Consider the following 15603-nt stretch of genomic DNA (forward strand, 5'->3'; position numbering starts at 1 on the left):
TTATGACCAGAACATGTGTCACCTTCATTTAAATGCTAAAAGATTTTGCATAGTTCTTTGGTTAAGTTTGTAGTTTTCATTTTATAATCCAGAAATTACCTCCCATTTTTTGTCTTTTGATCAAGTTTGTCTTCTTCAAAGGGTCTATCTGTCATCATAAGTAGTACTTCTGCATGTGTAATTAATGCTTGATCCATATTTTTATCAGTCAGAACATCTGTTGGTCCTTTTAAAAAGTCTCAAAATTATCTGAATTTAAGGTCTTAAAAGGTTTTAAAATGTCTCAAAACAGTCACAGTTATAAAGTGATATAACGTTCTATTTTTCCACCATGCAATAACAGGTTTCTGTGTGCTGCATGTCCAATCTCAGATTAATACAGAACAGAGTTGGTAGTACAGTATGCAAAACTTTTTTCCATCATTTCTGCTCTAGTAGACGCAATTCATCATGACTCTTATGAGAGTATGTCCTGTATGTCTTTTAACTTAAAGAACTTTCATTAGTTATGTTAAGTTGCAAATGGTTGGTGGCTGGTTTTGACAGCTTTGTCTTTATTTTGATTTTTAAATTGGTCTTCATTTCAATTCCAGCAAACATTAAAAAGTCCTTGGCTCTCTGAAACCTGCCGTTACCCTGCTAAAGGACTGTATTTGGCCAATTTGGTCAAGGACGTCACATATGGCACATTAATTTGGGCATTTGTTGTGATGCATTTGATTGTCTTTCTTGTACATCAAACACTTTAATAACCCCCTCAAGTCATTAACATTGCTTTTATTAAAGAAACAAAGAGCTTCACTCAAAAATGAGATACCCAGCATTTGAAAAAAAAAGACATTTATTCTCTCAAAATTATTGCAGAAAATTAAAACAAATGAAAGAACATCACAAACTATAGTAGGTAACATAAATCCTTGGTTGACAAAATAACACTTTACAGACTGGATCCTCTATATTTTAGATATATTGAATGATTAACCTAAAGTGATGATTTTATATAATAGAAGTCTTCAAATGTTTATGTAGACTTTTTAGTATGGTATCTATCAGAAAAGCTCCCTTACAAAATGTACAAAAAAGAGCACAGTGGCAGTATAAAGAGTAGAGTAGACTGAAGTGGTACTGTGTATTAAACAAGAAGCATTCTGTCCACATTTTAATGTGATGTGTCTGTGGTTGGAACAAATCTCCCATCTGACTGGAGGATCCTGGAACAGTTGCTCTTCTAGAGTTTGGTATCTGCTATCTGGGAGAAAGAAGTCAAAATTACATGAGAGTCAAAGAGTTGTAAATACAAGAATCATAGCTGCTTATGTGTTTCGCACGATTGTTGCCCATACACCCAGCACAGATACACAGTTCCAAGATATTAATGTAAATGAACTCTGCAAGGCTCTGATAGATTTAGCTCCAATCTATCTGTTAGACACAAATGTACAAATGTGGGACAAAAATCAAATATGACAAGTTTTTCTCCACCATGTTGTATAAAATTTGGTAGATTGCAACTTTATAATTAGATTGCAAATGCACAAGAAGTCCTTTTTGTATTGATTCACTCATTCACATTAACAGCCTACATTTAAAGCATGAAGGCCCATTCACATCTAGGATAGCTATAAACTATAACCATATATTGTTGCTTAAACATTCACAATACAACTACTGTATATGTGTGATCAGTTCCTCAGCAAACAAAGCATCACTGCAGTGAGTTACCAAATGCTCCGCCCCCTTCTTTCTTAAAACTTAAATTTGATTGGTTGAAAATGTTTTATCTTTGTCTGCATCAAACAAAATCGCTCTGAGATCGAATGAAAAATAAAGTTATAGTTATCGTTTTGGATGTTTTTATAGCCTAGTTATAGTTGTAGTGGGAACAGACATTCTATTTACTTTGGACAATTTAAATCTTTTTATAGTTCTAGCAATTTTTTCTACTTCTAGATGTGAATGGGCCTTAACTCGGACTATTTTCGACCTGGACTCTATTTTCCCATCATTTTCCATCATGCCAATCAGTTGAAAAAAAACATGCTTTGGGTGCTTTTGGGGTCGATTAAGGTAAGCAAGACTTAAAGAGTAACGAAAGCTGGCACCCTACGTCACCTGGCACCACGATCAACCAATAGCAAAATTCAATTGTAATAGCTGGGTTTCAACCAGTAGAGGGCAGTCGCTATGCATATTTATAACACAATATGTAGAATCTAAATACTAAAATGTCAGGATTTGGACCTGAATCCATCAACAACACTACTAAATACCCAATTTTCAGCTGAAAAAAGTGGTTTGGGGGTTTAGTTATTGCTATAGTGAAGCAATTGATGAGATTTTGATCAGAATCGATCGGTATGATGGGAAAACAGGATCCAGGTGAACCATGGAGGGAGTCATGCTTTCAGTCCTTCAGGACCTAAGAAACACCCATGTATAGATGCTCACTTTATTTTAGCATCCAAAACTACTTCTCGTAAGTTTTTTTTTTTTTTACCAAACAGAGAGTATATGTGAAGTAGTATTGTTTCATAATCCAGGGCGAGCATCCATACAGAAGGCCGGCTCAAACACACTAACCAACAAACAGTACTTAGTGTTTCCTCACCAAACCACTTCGGCCTTTGTGTTTTTGAAGCACGTGCAGCACGGCGTCATGCAGCGTCGGGAAGAACATGGAGGTCTGGATCTCATCGTCAAAGAACATGCAGCTGTGCAGTTTTTCCAGGATGTACACTGTGGACACATGGTATGATGTGGTGCGGTTTGCATAAGCAGTACTTTACGCTTTGTTGTTAGTGTCATCAGTGCTGATTCCAGCATGCAGATAAAACTCACCATCGCAAGCAACGATGTAAACATCCACTTCGATACGGATGAACTCTTTCAGCATCTGTGGAGAATTCAGTGAGTCTTGATATGAGAGGCTGAGAGGGGGAACTAAATCCTTTTTGCATCCCTTGTAGTAAACAGTAGGTTTTTATTAAATTAAAGCTGCAATATGTAACTTTTTTTCACCTTAAAATAACAATGAATAAATAGGATGTTATATATTATCAGTCAGTGTCTGTCTGTGACCCTGTGTGTTCCTGCCTAAATCAGCAGTGATAGCCACCATGGCTGAACAGCAGTGGTGGAAAGTAACTAAGTACATTTACTCAAGTACTGTACTTAAGTACAATTTTGAGGTACTTGTACTTTACTTGAGTATTTCCATTTTATGCTACTTTATACTTATACTCCACTACATTTTAGAGGGAAATATTGTACTTTTACTCCATTACATTTATTTCACAGCTATAGTTACTAGTTACTTTTCAGATCAATATTTTATATTTAAAACATTTGATCATCTTTATAAAATAACCATAAAATAGCATTGTTATAGATTAGACTACCCAAAGGTATAGCTAAATTGTTAAGATTAGCACGCTGACAACTTTAAAATGCTGCTTACATGTACATGTATGTCAATAAATCAGTATTAATATTCCAATAATTTATGAAAAATATAACTCTCTAAATGGGGACAGTTTGCATAATGAGTACGTTTACTTTGATACTCTAAGTACATTTTGCTGCCAATACTTATGTACTTTTACTTAAGTAAGATTTTGAATGCAGGACTTTTACTTGTAATGGAGTATCTTTACATTGTTGTATTGCTACTTTTACTTAAGGAAAAGATCTCAGTACTTCTTCCACCATGGCTGAACAGACAAAGAAAAGAGAAACTCAAACTGCATCGACAGAAAATCCAAGCTCCGCCCACACTGTTTGATTGACAGGTGATCTCTGGGAAGTGCAGTGCAGAAACAGCAATGAGCGCTTAGCAACAAAGATGGAGACAAAATAAAAAAAAAATAGAAATGCTGAACTTGTGGATGTCCACTTTAACGTAGACAGCTCATCAAGATGAGTGACAAGTGTCGGGGCAGGAACTTGAGGAGGGCGGGACTAAAAATGCACCCTGTCCCTCAAGCCAAAAAGTTGCATATTGGAGCTTTAATTAAGCAGAAATGTGAGTGAAAAAACAATTCATTAATGATTCCACCTCCCTATTCTGCCCTACAATGGCAAACAGCAGTAACTTTTTGTGTATTTTACAGGTCAAAGGTCATGAGCGGGATTTGGATTTCATATAAACAAAAATTCTACCTGTAAATACTACTAAATGATATTCAGTCCACTTCTATGGCAATAATACTATTCCCGGAGCAGGAGATACATGCTGAAGTCACTTTTTTGTCCTCTAGTACTGTATTAACTCACATAATGCATGTATCCGCTGTTAGCCTCACCGTTTTGAGTCCCTTCAGAGCAGAAATGTCCAGGAAGGAGACGGCGGCGAAGTCCAGGATCAGGCTGTGCAGCTCCACTCTGGGAACGCTGATGTTGGCGGGAAGCTCGGCGTTCCAGTCGATCCGGACGGGAAGGTCCTTGAAGTCGGTGGGCAGGTCCAGCTCCTCCATGTTGCTCTCGTCCTCCGACTCCACAGTTGTTTGGTGAAACAAACCATCGTTGCCTTTCTGCGTCGCAAATACCTCCATGGACAAATAATAATAGTAGTTGCTTTTTATTGGAGGCTGACTGGCGATATTTGAAATCAAAGACAGAAATCTTTATAATAGTGTAAAACCATAAAAAGCTCTTCTTTAAAGGTTCATAACAACCTTTATTACTGGGCTAAAGGCCTCATGAAAAGCCCTACATTCATTTTCATTCAATAAAATATTTCTGATTTTTTATTTCATTCCATAAAATATTTCCTCATCTTCAATCTTTGATTGCAGTAAAAAAAAAAAAAGAATATATGTGTGATTTTACTGGATGAATAAGATATGATGATGAAGACTTTGTTTCCAAAACATCATGGATCCATTTTGATGAAAATCATTACCTGAAGTTCATCATTCAATACATACACTGTAAAAGTGTTATTATTTTGCCAGCCAATGACTTAACTTACTTGATATACTTCATAAAATACTATAAGTGTTTTTCATTTTTTGCTATCAATCATCCTTCATATTATCACCTATAGTGTTGTGTCCAAAACATTTTTATAAGAACATTTTTTAGTGATCATTGATGCTCGATTTTTCTCAGTGGTTTAGCAGTTTGGTGGACTCACCTCTATAATGCTTTCATCATTTTTCTTTAAGAGTTTCTTGATTTTCCTGAGGGCCTTGTTCCTCTTCCTCAGTACTCTCAGTGGGTTAAACCCAACCTGAAACAAACAGTAGTCAACATTATGATTCCTGTTCTCTTACCACAAGAGAAAACTGAACTGAAGCAGAGGAGTAATCTATGCTGCGGTGTACATACAGCTTCTGCAAGCTTGTCCCTGAAGAACTCAATGTTGGCAAAGAAGATCGGCGAGGGAATCCTGAAGATCCTTACTCCCTTTGGTTCGTACATCTGAGAACGGAGGGATCACATTTAAAAAAAAACATGATTCAGAGCGGCATCATGTTGTAGCGTTGCTTAGAGAGAGTGCATGCAACTGTTTTAGGTTTATCTTATTTCATTTAACCTTTAGAATCTGACCTGGCCAAGAAAGCAGCTTCTCAACAAACTCAAAAGTTGCAGACCAACAACATTCCCAACAGGCAGAGGTGTGACCAAGTCAACTTTGCTCAAGTCCCAAGTCAGTCTCAACAAGTCTTGAGGCATAAGTCTCAAGTCAAGTCTAAATATAGATTACCAAGTCAAGTCCAAGTCAAGTCCATGTCATTAATGTTAAGTGTCAAGTCAAGTCAGAACAAAAACAGAGTCAAGTATCAATTTAATCTTAAAGAAAACTAAATATCTAGGACTTTTCAATGCAATATGATTTTAATAGGATAAAAACTTGGTAAGAGCATCATGAGTTTGATTTCTATAATCAGTCTCAACTTCAATAAATTCAATCATTCCATACAAATTCAGAAAACAGAATTTAAATTCAGTCGTCTGCTGGAACAAATCTCATCACTTTCAATCTAAGTCATTTACACAAACACAAGATCTCAAGTCAAGACTTTAGAAACATTTTCAAGTCATCAAAGCACAAGTCAGAGTCGAGTCTCAAGTCAGCAGAACCCAAGTCAAGTCAAGTCTCAAGTCTTCTCTTCATGCATCAAGTCAAGTCTCAAGCAACTGTGACTCGAGTCTGACTTGAGTCCAAGTCGTGTGACACGAGTCCCCACCTCTGCCAACAGGTAATAATGTTTTACAACAGGAAATATGTTATGTTATGTTTCTACATGTACTTACATGCAGGTAATCCTTATAATCCCTGTAGAGGTCCGTCCCAGGGATGTTAGCCAGGACAGAGCAGCGGGGACTGGAGCAACATAAAAACAGGTTCACAACATAAATCTGGTTCTGTAGCTCAGTGTGTAGAGCAAGACACTAACACTGTCAGGGCTTTACTGAGTCTACTGGGGCCAGACCCATGCTGTAATTATCTGTACTCATGGTACTGTAAGGCACTTTGGATAGAAATGTCCACTATTCCAGTCATAATCTCATGAGGTCTGAAAACATCACTAATCAATCTTTTTTTTCTGAAGCTGCACTAGGTAACTTCGCATGTTAGAGGCTCCAAGTGGCAGTGAGCTGTGTGAAAAATATGAACTTCAGTACCCAGAAATCCTGCAGTGTGAGGTCAGTAAACGTCACACAGCTCGCTCATGTTGACCAACCCGGCCGGTCTGTGATGCTTTATACCAAAAAATCTAACGTTGGTGAGTCCAGAGACTTATTTAGGAGGAGATCAGTTCTATCAATGTTGTTGTAATTCCCTCTGGTCACCAGTATGGGTCAATAAAGGCCATAGATTACTTAGTGCACCTTTAACAGCCTAAAATGCAAACGTGCCTGCAAACTGCTGTCACATATCATGAATTGCGTAATTACAACTGAGTCCTGAAGATGACGGTGAGCAGCTCCACCCCGAGTCCCACTGCCAGACCCAGATCCAGACCCAGCAAGATGGCACCCAGGCAGGTTCCCACCCACACCACCTGCAAAATCAGGCAAATCAGTTACAGAATGGTTTAATTCCAGAACTGTCTATATCCATTTTGGAAATAAAAAGTGAAGGGTTTCATTCCAAAATGCTACACTATGCACATTCATACAACATCATACAGAGTAAATTATTGAAGACATTCAATGAGGACTTACACAGTCTGGTTTGTCCCTCCTCCACAGGTACGGGATGTCTCTGACCTGCATCAACATGCCCTTCAGGTTGACAATGACCAAGGCACCCAGGACAGACTGGGATAAAAACAAAATATGATAGATAGATAGATAGATAGATAGATAGATAGATAGATAGATAGATAGATAGATAGACATCACAGTAGGAAATTCAATTCTTGCACAAGTAATAAACTTGAGACCCACTAAACAGCATAACAAAATGCTCTAATAAAAGCTAATAAAGAAATATGAACGCTGCCATTGCCCCCCTGCAGAATCACCTGACTTTCTGACATATCAACATTTGACACAGTAATCACAACTGTGTAACATCAAAGAAAAGTCAACATAATAGAAAAATAATATAAATTCTTTGTTCTCTGCCCATATATATGGAAGAATAATCTAGTCAGCATTAAAATGAAAGTGATTTCATTTTCAGTTGTGTGTGCAAAAATCATGACATAATTCAAATTCAAACGCAAAAGCCCAGTTTGCATTTTCATTTTCAAGTTTAGGTATGCATATTGTCTGCCAATATTTCCTGTAGATTATTTTCCAGTCAATTTTAATATTGACTGGATTATGCTTCCATACATATAAAGCACATAAATCAAGAAAGATATCACATACATCTTTATCTGCATATCTCCACATATACAGTATATAAATCAAAGAAGATAGAGCACAAAACCACGTATTGCACATAGTGACATTTTGGTCATGACATCACAGAGGTCAGTCTCACCGTTTGCAGCGGCTCCAGCAGGAACCCGAGAGCCATGGTGACAACCATCGCCATCAGCGCAGAGATCAGACCCGCAATCTGCAGTTGTAAAATAAAGTTAATGTTTCATTCTCAGATACCAGCAACAGTTTTCACCCATTGCTGTAAAAATATACAGCCAGCATGGGGAAATGAATACGGTGATATGATATAAAAGAGACCGTAAAGTGAAATTATGATCGGGTAAATGTTTTTGGAGGAAAGAAATCAGTGCATTGTGACCTAGAAAAAGTTTGCAATCCAGGAAACAGTTGGATTTTTTTATTTTTTTTGTCTCACCTGTGTTTTGCCTCCCGAGCTCTCCTGGATGGCCGTCCTGGAGAGCGCCGTGCTGGCTGCAAACGACCGGAAAGTTGCACCAAAAATGTTGCTCACCCCGAAAGCAATCAGCTCCTGGGATGAGACGATGGAAAACACCTCAGTGGATTAAACACACTCTGTGGCAGTGACTGTTATCTGTGTTTTGGATTGCGTTTGAGCTGCTTGTCTTGTGTTTTCATCGCTCAAATAAAAAGCAACCTCCTACTTTGAAATGAAAGCAATATTCAGTGTAACTTTACCTTCAATGGCCACTTTATTAGGTACACCTATATCATACCGGCTGGTCATCTGTTGCTGTAGCCCATTTATCATAAGGGCCAACAACTTGTGTGTTGTGAGATTCTCTTCTGCACACCACTGTTTTAAAGACTGAAACATTTGTGTAATTTCTGTTAGCTTGAACCAGTCTGCCCATTCTCCTCTGACCTCTGACCTCTCTCATTAACAAGCTGCTTTCGCTCACTGGATGTTTTTTGGTTTCTCGCACCATTATCTGTAAACTCTAGAGACTGTAGTGCTGAAAATCCCAGGAAGGCAGCTGTTTCTGGGATGCTGAACCAACAGTCTCTTACTCATTCTAATGTTTGGTCGAATAAAAAACTAAATTCACATTTTGTTGCATTTGAATGTACGTGGTACTTTTTGAGTACATATGACAAAACCACTTAACCATGTCTGCATGCTTTATATACTGAGTTGCAGCCACATGATTTGCTGATTGGAGGAGCAGGCTATTTTCGTTAATGAGCAGGTGTACCTAATAAAGTGACCAGTGAGCGTATGTCTACAGAGCTGAAAACTATACAGGGAGTGTCTTTCTCTGCTGAATATCAGTCACCCATGAACTCATTTTTTTTCTGCTATCAGATCAACACTAAGAGACTAAATAGCGATGCCCGTTGTCGACAAATGGGGAAAAGGAGAGTATCCTCTAAATGGGACTCACTTGGTTCCCGTCAATGGCGTAATCGTGCTTGATAGAGTAGACCTTGGCCACAGAGAAGGCAACAGCAAACCCCACTATGGCTATGGGGAAAGCCTCCACTGCACTCTCCTTGAAGATTTCCACATTTGGTGCGATGGGAGACTCGTACCTGAAAGACGTGTTTGTTTTATTAAAGGATCCACGTCACCTGATGTAACAGATCTATAGATCTATAATATATTGAATCAAATGATGGAATTGGTACTCACCCGCTAACCATCTTACCAACGACATCGACTTGAAATTTATCCTTGAAGTTGAAGCCATAGGACACTCCACAAGCTATGACAGTCTGGGAATAGAAAAACGCTCTTTAACTCAGTAACTTTGCTTTTACTTAAGTGCGTTTATACTGAAGTATTGTAGGCCTACTTAGCTACATTTTAAATCCCATCCATTACAGAGAACAGATTTTGTAGGATCTTCATAAACAACAGAAACTGGACAATCCTAAATTGGCCAACAGTGAGAAGAGTAAACTGACTTTACTTTGTTTGTGCACTTTATTTTGTAATTCCCAAATTTTAACAATGAAAAGAATCTAGTCTGAACTCTGTCCTCTCGTCCTTTTAGAATCACATGGAAAAGATCCCAGCTAACAACGTTCTCTTTTCTAAAAAGTACTCTGTGTACATTTTAAATGAGCTACTTTTTACTTTTACTTCAGTAAATTTTTACACCAGTACTTTTACTTCTACTTAAGTAAAATACCAGCAAAGTAACAGTACTTGTACTTGAGTAGGACAGTCTAGTACTCTTTCCACCTCGTATTTAAGAGCAGCAGCATCTTAAAACTGGGTCATAGTGAGTCATTTTATCACGCTGCTTATAAGGAGTTTAACAGCCAATCTCCCTCACCATGATAACCTCTATAGGGATGGGCACAGGCAGCTTGGCTTTGTATCTGTCGTTTATCTCCTTCACGATGAAAACCACCACCATGATCACGATGGACGTCACCAGGTCGCAGATGTTGGTGGAGGTGATCTGGACGAAGATCTCCTCCAGCGTCTGGAGGAGAAAATAAAAGGAGAAAATGAACTTGACAAAAATTAAAAATTAAAAGTCAAGCATCCCAATTCATGTTGTGCATCCATGTGGCTCCTGAAGAAGAGATATTAGATTGCAGACTGGTTGTATTCATAACGAACCTGCATACATTTAATCCCCTGAAGAAGAATTTTTTTTCTTTCACTTTTCACCCTGCAGCCCAGCGGTTACATGTTATTTATATAATTAACTTATATACCCTGTACACCAAATTACTTGAAAATGCCTTAAAAAGCATACAAAAGAGCCAGCAAACTAAAAACTTTTGACTATATTTTATTTTAAAGTGATGAAATAATTTTGAGCTTGGTTTTGAGCTGAAACTCGAGGCCCGCCTGCGCTCGCTCTGCAGTAAACCAGTGTACTTTGACACACCAGTTTGCCTCTGATCTATGGCAGTAAAAGGATTATGATATCTCTTTTAGATAAAACCAGACAAAAAAATATTTTGGTCTTCCCTCAACTGCTGATTCACAGTGAACAAAACCACCGCGAATCACTATGGATGTCACCAGGTCACAGATATTGCGGTGGAGGTTATCTGCATAAAGATATGAGTATAAACTGAGTCGGTGCAGAAGGGGAAGATGAACCACACCTGGCACTGTTAGCACCAGTGGTAGTAAAGTGAAGTCAGGTTGCTCCTACACTCCCAGTTGGCCTATAGGATCCAATCCCACCACATCTCTCATGTCTCACGGACTGGAATTTTAGTTACACAAACGTTTCTCAGAGGCAGAGCTGGTCTGCAAGCACAAATAATCTGATTGGTTGAGTTAACTCCTTGTACCCTGACGTTACCCTTAAATTTCCCCTTAAGCAGCTTCAAAGTTAGAAAAAAAAAAGTTCCTAACTGTACAACAACGTCACGTCCATATTCTGTATCTGCTCGTTCCAACTCTTTCTTGAAGCTCTGCTTATATTGAATGAAATATTAAAATACAAGAAGCCATGTTTTTATGGCTGCACCATTACATCAAATGAAAAAAAATCTAGATGTTTGTGCATCATTTTATACACATTTCCTTGTAATTCAGTATGACACATTTGGTGTTTTTGGAAAACTTGCTATCTTGACTAGAATTTTAAATAAAGTTCTGTGGGTTTAGTTAGCTAGCTGACCTTCAAGTTCAAACTAGCCATACTAGCCTATGATCTAGGTAAGCTAGTTAGCTAGCTGTTGACCTTCAACATCATGATGCCATGGTCATGAATGAATGAAAAATTAATTAATTAATTGCCAATCAACATTTTTATTTATATTTTGACTAGTTGCTTTTTTATCTTTCAGGTTTGTGTTAGATAACTTGCACTTTGAAAAACTGTGATCTATGCTCCACCCATTGAGGTTTAAATCAACCAATCAGTATATTCCTGCCTCCAGAGCAGCTCTGCCTCGAGAAACTGTTGTATAACTAAAACTAAATCTGTCTCCTCTCCTCTGTCTTCCTCACTATTTTCCTACTGTCTGAATTATGAACAAAAACATTCAAAGGCTGCCTGGAATGCCCTCTCTCCTTCAAAATAAAAAAAAAAAAACTGCATACACAGTAATGACTTAAGGACTTACGGACGTACGTATATGATAGAGAGCGGTCCGCTGATGCCTGAGACTTTCAGCCCCAACACAAACTTGAGCTGGGACACCAGGATGTGGACGGCGGCTGCTGTGGTGAAGCCGGACACCAGCGTGTCGGACAGGTACATGACGACAAACCCCACCTGCAGAACACCCATGGCCAGCTGGGAGGGAAAAGAGAGAAAAACAACAGAGATACGGCCTGAATTCCAATGTTTTTAGTTTTAAAAGAAGAAGGGGATATCATTATTAAACTCAAAACTGTAAACTTTAAATATCTGTAAATCTGTATTTTAGCATGAAGAAGATGCTGTATCTTTAAAGTAATAACCTGCAACATATCAGTATCAATAAATATAATTTTTTCCACTCTCTTTCGCTAATTGATATAACCCAAAAGTGATTCAACCTATATCCAGTTCAAAGGGATCAATAAAGTTCTTCTTAAAAATGAAGGTTGCAGAGATATGGAGAGTCAGCTCCACCTGGAAGATCCCCACGAGGAAAGTGAGGGAGGAAGCCACCAGGACCCTCTGCTGGGGCTGGTCCAGACCCTCGAAGCCTGTGATGTTGGCCGGCGGTCCGATTTCTGGCACCAGTCGGACCACCACAGCTCCCACCATCAGGCTCAGGACTGGGAAGGAACCTGTAGGGGGGTGGGGGGGGCAGTGTTGGTGTCCCATATCACATCCATATCACATCCATATCACATCCGGTCTTATCTGCCTTTGCTGTGGCGATAAGCTCACTGATAACTTTCAAAAAACAAGCTTTATGTTTATGCTTAATGGCTGTCACTGTTTGGCTGTGGAGAAGCAGACATTTTGCTATCAAAGGAGAGCCAGAGATCTTTTTTGAAACTGAAATCTGGAGACAGTTTATAAAATGTATGGAGAATAACTCAATGAAAATTATTTTGTGTACCCGATGGTGTCTATATGTACTATAACAACACACTGAAACATCACACTGAAATGAAAAATTTATGATTTTTTTTTTTTGCTTTTTTAGCTCATTCTATCATACCATACACCTACTTGTCAATTTATGACCAAAAAAATGTCAAAAATGTCATTTCCTTGCAATTTTATTTTAAAATCGAATTACTTTTACTTCCTAGAAAACAGAAAATCTTTAGTGGTGACTTCATGCTGTACCAGGAGGTGACATAAAAACTCTTTTTTTGAACAGTCCCTCCCATCAACTGTTTTTCCATTGTTTTACACTTTTCGATGATCCCTCTCCACATTACACATCACATTAAGGAAACAAGAAACTCTCAAAATGCAGTTTCATTGTGACTTTAAAATTGAAGAATTACTTGTTCACTGAATCCCCTTTCCCAGGTTTTTCCAACCTGTCTGGGGATTCAGATTGGTGTCGTTCTCCTTCTCTAATTTCTGTTTACAGAGAAAAAAACTATTGTTCGATCACGATGATGTCATTACATACCTACGGATATGTGTCTTGAGGTGCCGAGGAAGAAGTATGTGAGCACAGGGAAGAAAGCTGTGTACAGGCCGTAGCTGGCAGGCAGTGAGGCCAGCAGAGAGAAGGCAAGACCTGAGAGAGATGATACAGAGAGAGAGAGAGGGGTCAGAGGTCAGAGGTCAGGTCAGAGCAAAACAACTCAGTCGCCTTGCTGTTGCTAATGGGTGAAAACCTCAAAATAATGTTGGTGATTTTCATGTTTAAACTTCTATTGAAGGATCCAGATGTGGGGACTCGAGTCACAGCTTTAATTGCTTGTCACTTGACTTGATGCATGAAGAGAATACCTGAGACTTGACTTGACTTGGGTTCTGGTGACTTGGGACTTTGACTTGTACTTTGATGATTTGAAAAGGTCTCTAAAGTTCTTGACAAAACATCTTGTTTTTGAAGACCAATACAGATATTGTGGGATTGAAACTGCCAATATTTTGTGCCGATATTCAATATCTAGATTTGACCAATTTCATGCAAAATAAATCCCCCAAACTGAATCATATTCATAAACATATTCCCCAGAACTTTATTCTTAGCAGCACTAAAACTATGTATAAAATCAAACATATTCATTCATATTTGTATGAAATCTGACAAAAATGTTCTATTAAAGTCAATTAAAATACATTCAGATTTATGGTGTCCTATAGATAACCAGTGATCAATGCTACAATAAATATGTAATCAAACAAACTGCATCATATCGGAGGTGGAAGATACTGACTGAGTTTTGATATCCGATTTGTAATGAAAAGCCAATATCAGCCTTATATATCGGTTTAACCCTTGTTTATAGTTGTGACAGTGAGCTGAAGGGAAATGCAGTGTGTTTTGTACTGGATGGGACTTTGTATTCACAGACTCTTTGCTTTTCCTCCTCCTCTTCCTCACCTTGCATGATGGCCACCAGCCCGGTGCTGATCCCCGACACGACGTCCCCCAGCAGCCACTCCTTCACTCTGTAGATCCTCATCCAGCCGACGATGGGCAGGAGGGAGAGCGCCGTGTTCTTCACACGCTTCAAATCACAGCTGAATATAAGAGAGAAAACTGTCTACTGAACTTTGACATTTTTTGCATCTTTTTTTGAGAATGTTTCCGTACTAGAAGTGTTGTAATACTCAAATCCTGGACCTGGAGTTGAATCGGATTCAAGTCACAATTTTGATGAAATTTTGATGACATTTTTACTCAAATTTTAACTCAAATTTTTACTCAAATTTTACTCCTTACTCGACTCAAACTTGAATATTCACAACTTGGACTTGGACATGGTCTCAGACTTATGCACTGAGGACTTGAACTTGAACTTGGGACACACCTCAGGCATAGGCATTTTTTCAGTATTACCCCTAAATTTGCACCTGATCATCTGATTTTTTTTTACAATATAAGCCTACATGTAGAAAATGAAATGCTTACAACACAACCACTGACAGTTTAAAACCTTTAAACTGTTAACACATTTAAAATACAACAGCTTTATGTTATGATTTTCAAATTGGCTTGTTTATTTTTGGTCTGTTTCGAAACAAAATCGAAAAACAAATGAAATGACGGAAACCTATACATATATAGATTTAAATTTGTATATGTTCATTTTAATTTGTTCTAGCAGGGATTACTTGAACTCAAATTGGTGACTTGGACTCGGATTCGAACACTGAGGACTTGGGACTCGACTTGGACTCGGAGGTTTGGTGACTCTGCTGCAACACTGGGCACTCAGACCTTCATCAGCTCATCTGTGACTGTATACAAGCTGTATGCAACAAAGTAATACGTGCAGACAGATTTAAGATCCATCATCAATTCAAAAACTTACTGATCAGTCTGAGAAATGTACATTACAAGTCAAGATCCTGACTTGTGAGGAAAGGGATCTTGGCTTCACTTACGTCAGGTACTGCTTGACGTGGTCCAGCAGGGTTTTGCGGTGCCTGTAGATTTTCTCATGATTCTCTGCAAAGCTGTCCTCAGAGTACAGCGGCCTGTTCACCACATACTGCTTCCTCTGAGTTGCCATCCTTAACGCCTGAGGCGGTCGAGGAATCCAATCAGTAGAAGGAGAAGAAGTAAAAGTTTCTGGAATATAAAATCCTTAAAAGAACCTTTGGCTGTTGTTGCCCTGACCGCCGCTCCTCACTCTATCTGTATCTAATCTGGGATCTGTGATCAATTTCTTGTCCTTTTTGTCTT

General features: G+C 38.5%; 1 protein-coding gene across 1 annotated transcript; it reads right to left on the reverse strand.

Annotated features, from left to right (window-relative positions):
- Positions 1-1228: 1228 nt before the first annotated feature.
- LOC139658832 (chloride anion exchanger-like) lies at positions 1229-15430 on the reverse strand. Its single transcript, XM_071537011.1, has 19 exons — positions 15303-15430; positions 14296-14435; positions 13369-13479; positions 12402-12562; positions 11916-12080; positions 10146-10298; positions 9497-9579; positions 9249-9396; positions 8261-8374; positions 7943-8020; positions 7174-7269; positions 6904-7010; positions 6259-6328; positions 5329-5421; positions 5135-5230; positions 4302-4529; positions 2839-2893; positions 2609-2736; positions 1229-1249 (listed from the first exon to the last, which is right to left on the reverse strand). Exons 1-19 carry the CDS (start codon positions 15428-15430, stop codon positions 1229-1231), a joined length of 2175 nt encoding a protein of 724 aa, XP_071393112.1.
- Between the last annotated feature and the right edge of the window lie 173 nt (positions 15431-15603).

The sequence above is a fragment of the Centroberyx affinis genome, unplaced genomic scaffold (assembly GCF_046629955.1).
Source record: "Centroberyx affinis isolate AG114_WGS23_722 - 3 ecotype Tasmania unplaced genomic scaffold, CSIRO-AGI_Caff_v1 ptg002974l_1, whole genome shotgun sequence".
In the NCBI taxonomy this organism is placed as follows: Eukaryota; Metazoa; Chordata; class Actinopteri; order Beryciformes; family Berycidae; genus Centroberyx; species Centroberyx affinis.

Coding starts and splice junctions, on each gene's coding strand:
- LOC139658832 (XM_071537011.1), bottom strand. CDS start 15,430: ATGGCAACTCAGAGGAAGCAGTATGTGGTGAACAGGCCGCTGTACTCT. Junction 14,436..15,302: donor CACGTCAAGCAGTACCTGAC/GTAAGTGAAGCC, acceptor TCTTATATTCAG/CTGTGATTTGAAGCGTGTGA. Junction 8,375..9,248: donor ACGCCATTGACGGGAACCAA/GTGAGTCCCATT, acceptor GTCTCATCCCAG/GAGCTGATTGCTTTCGGGGT.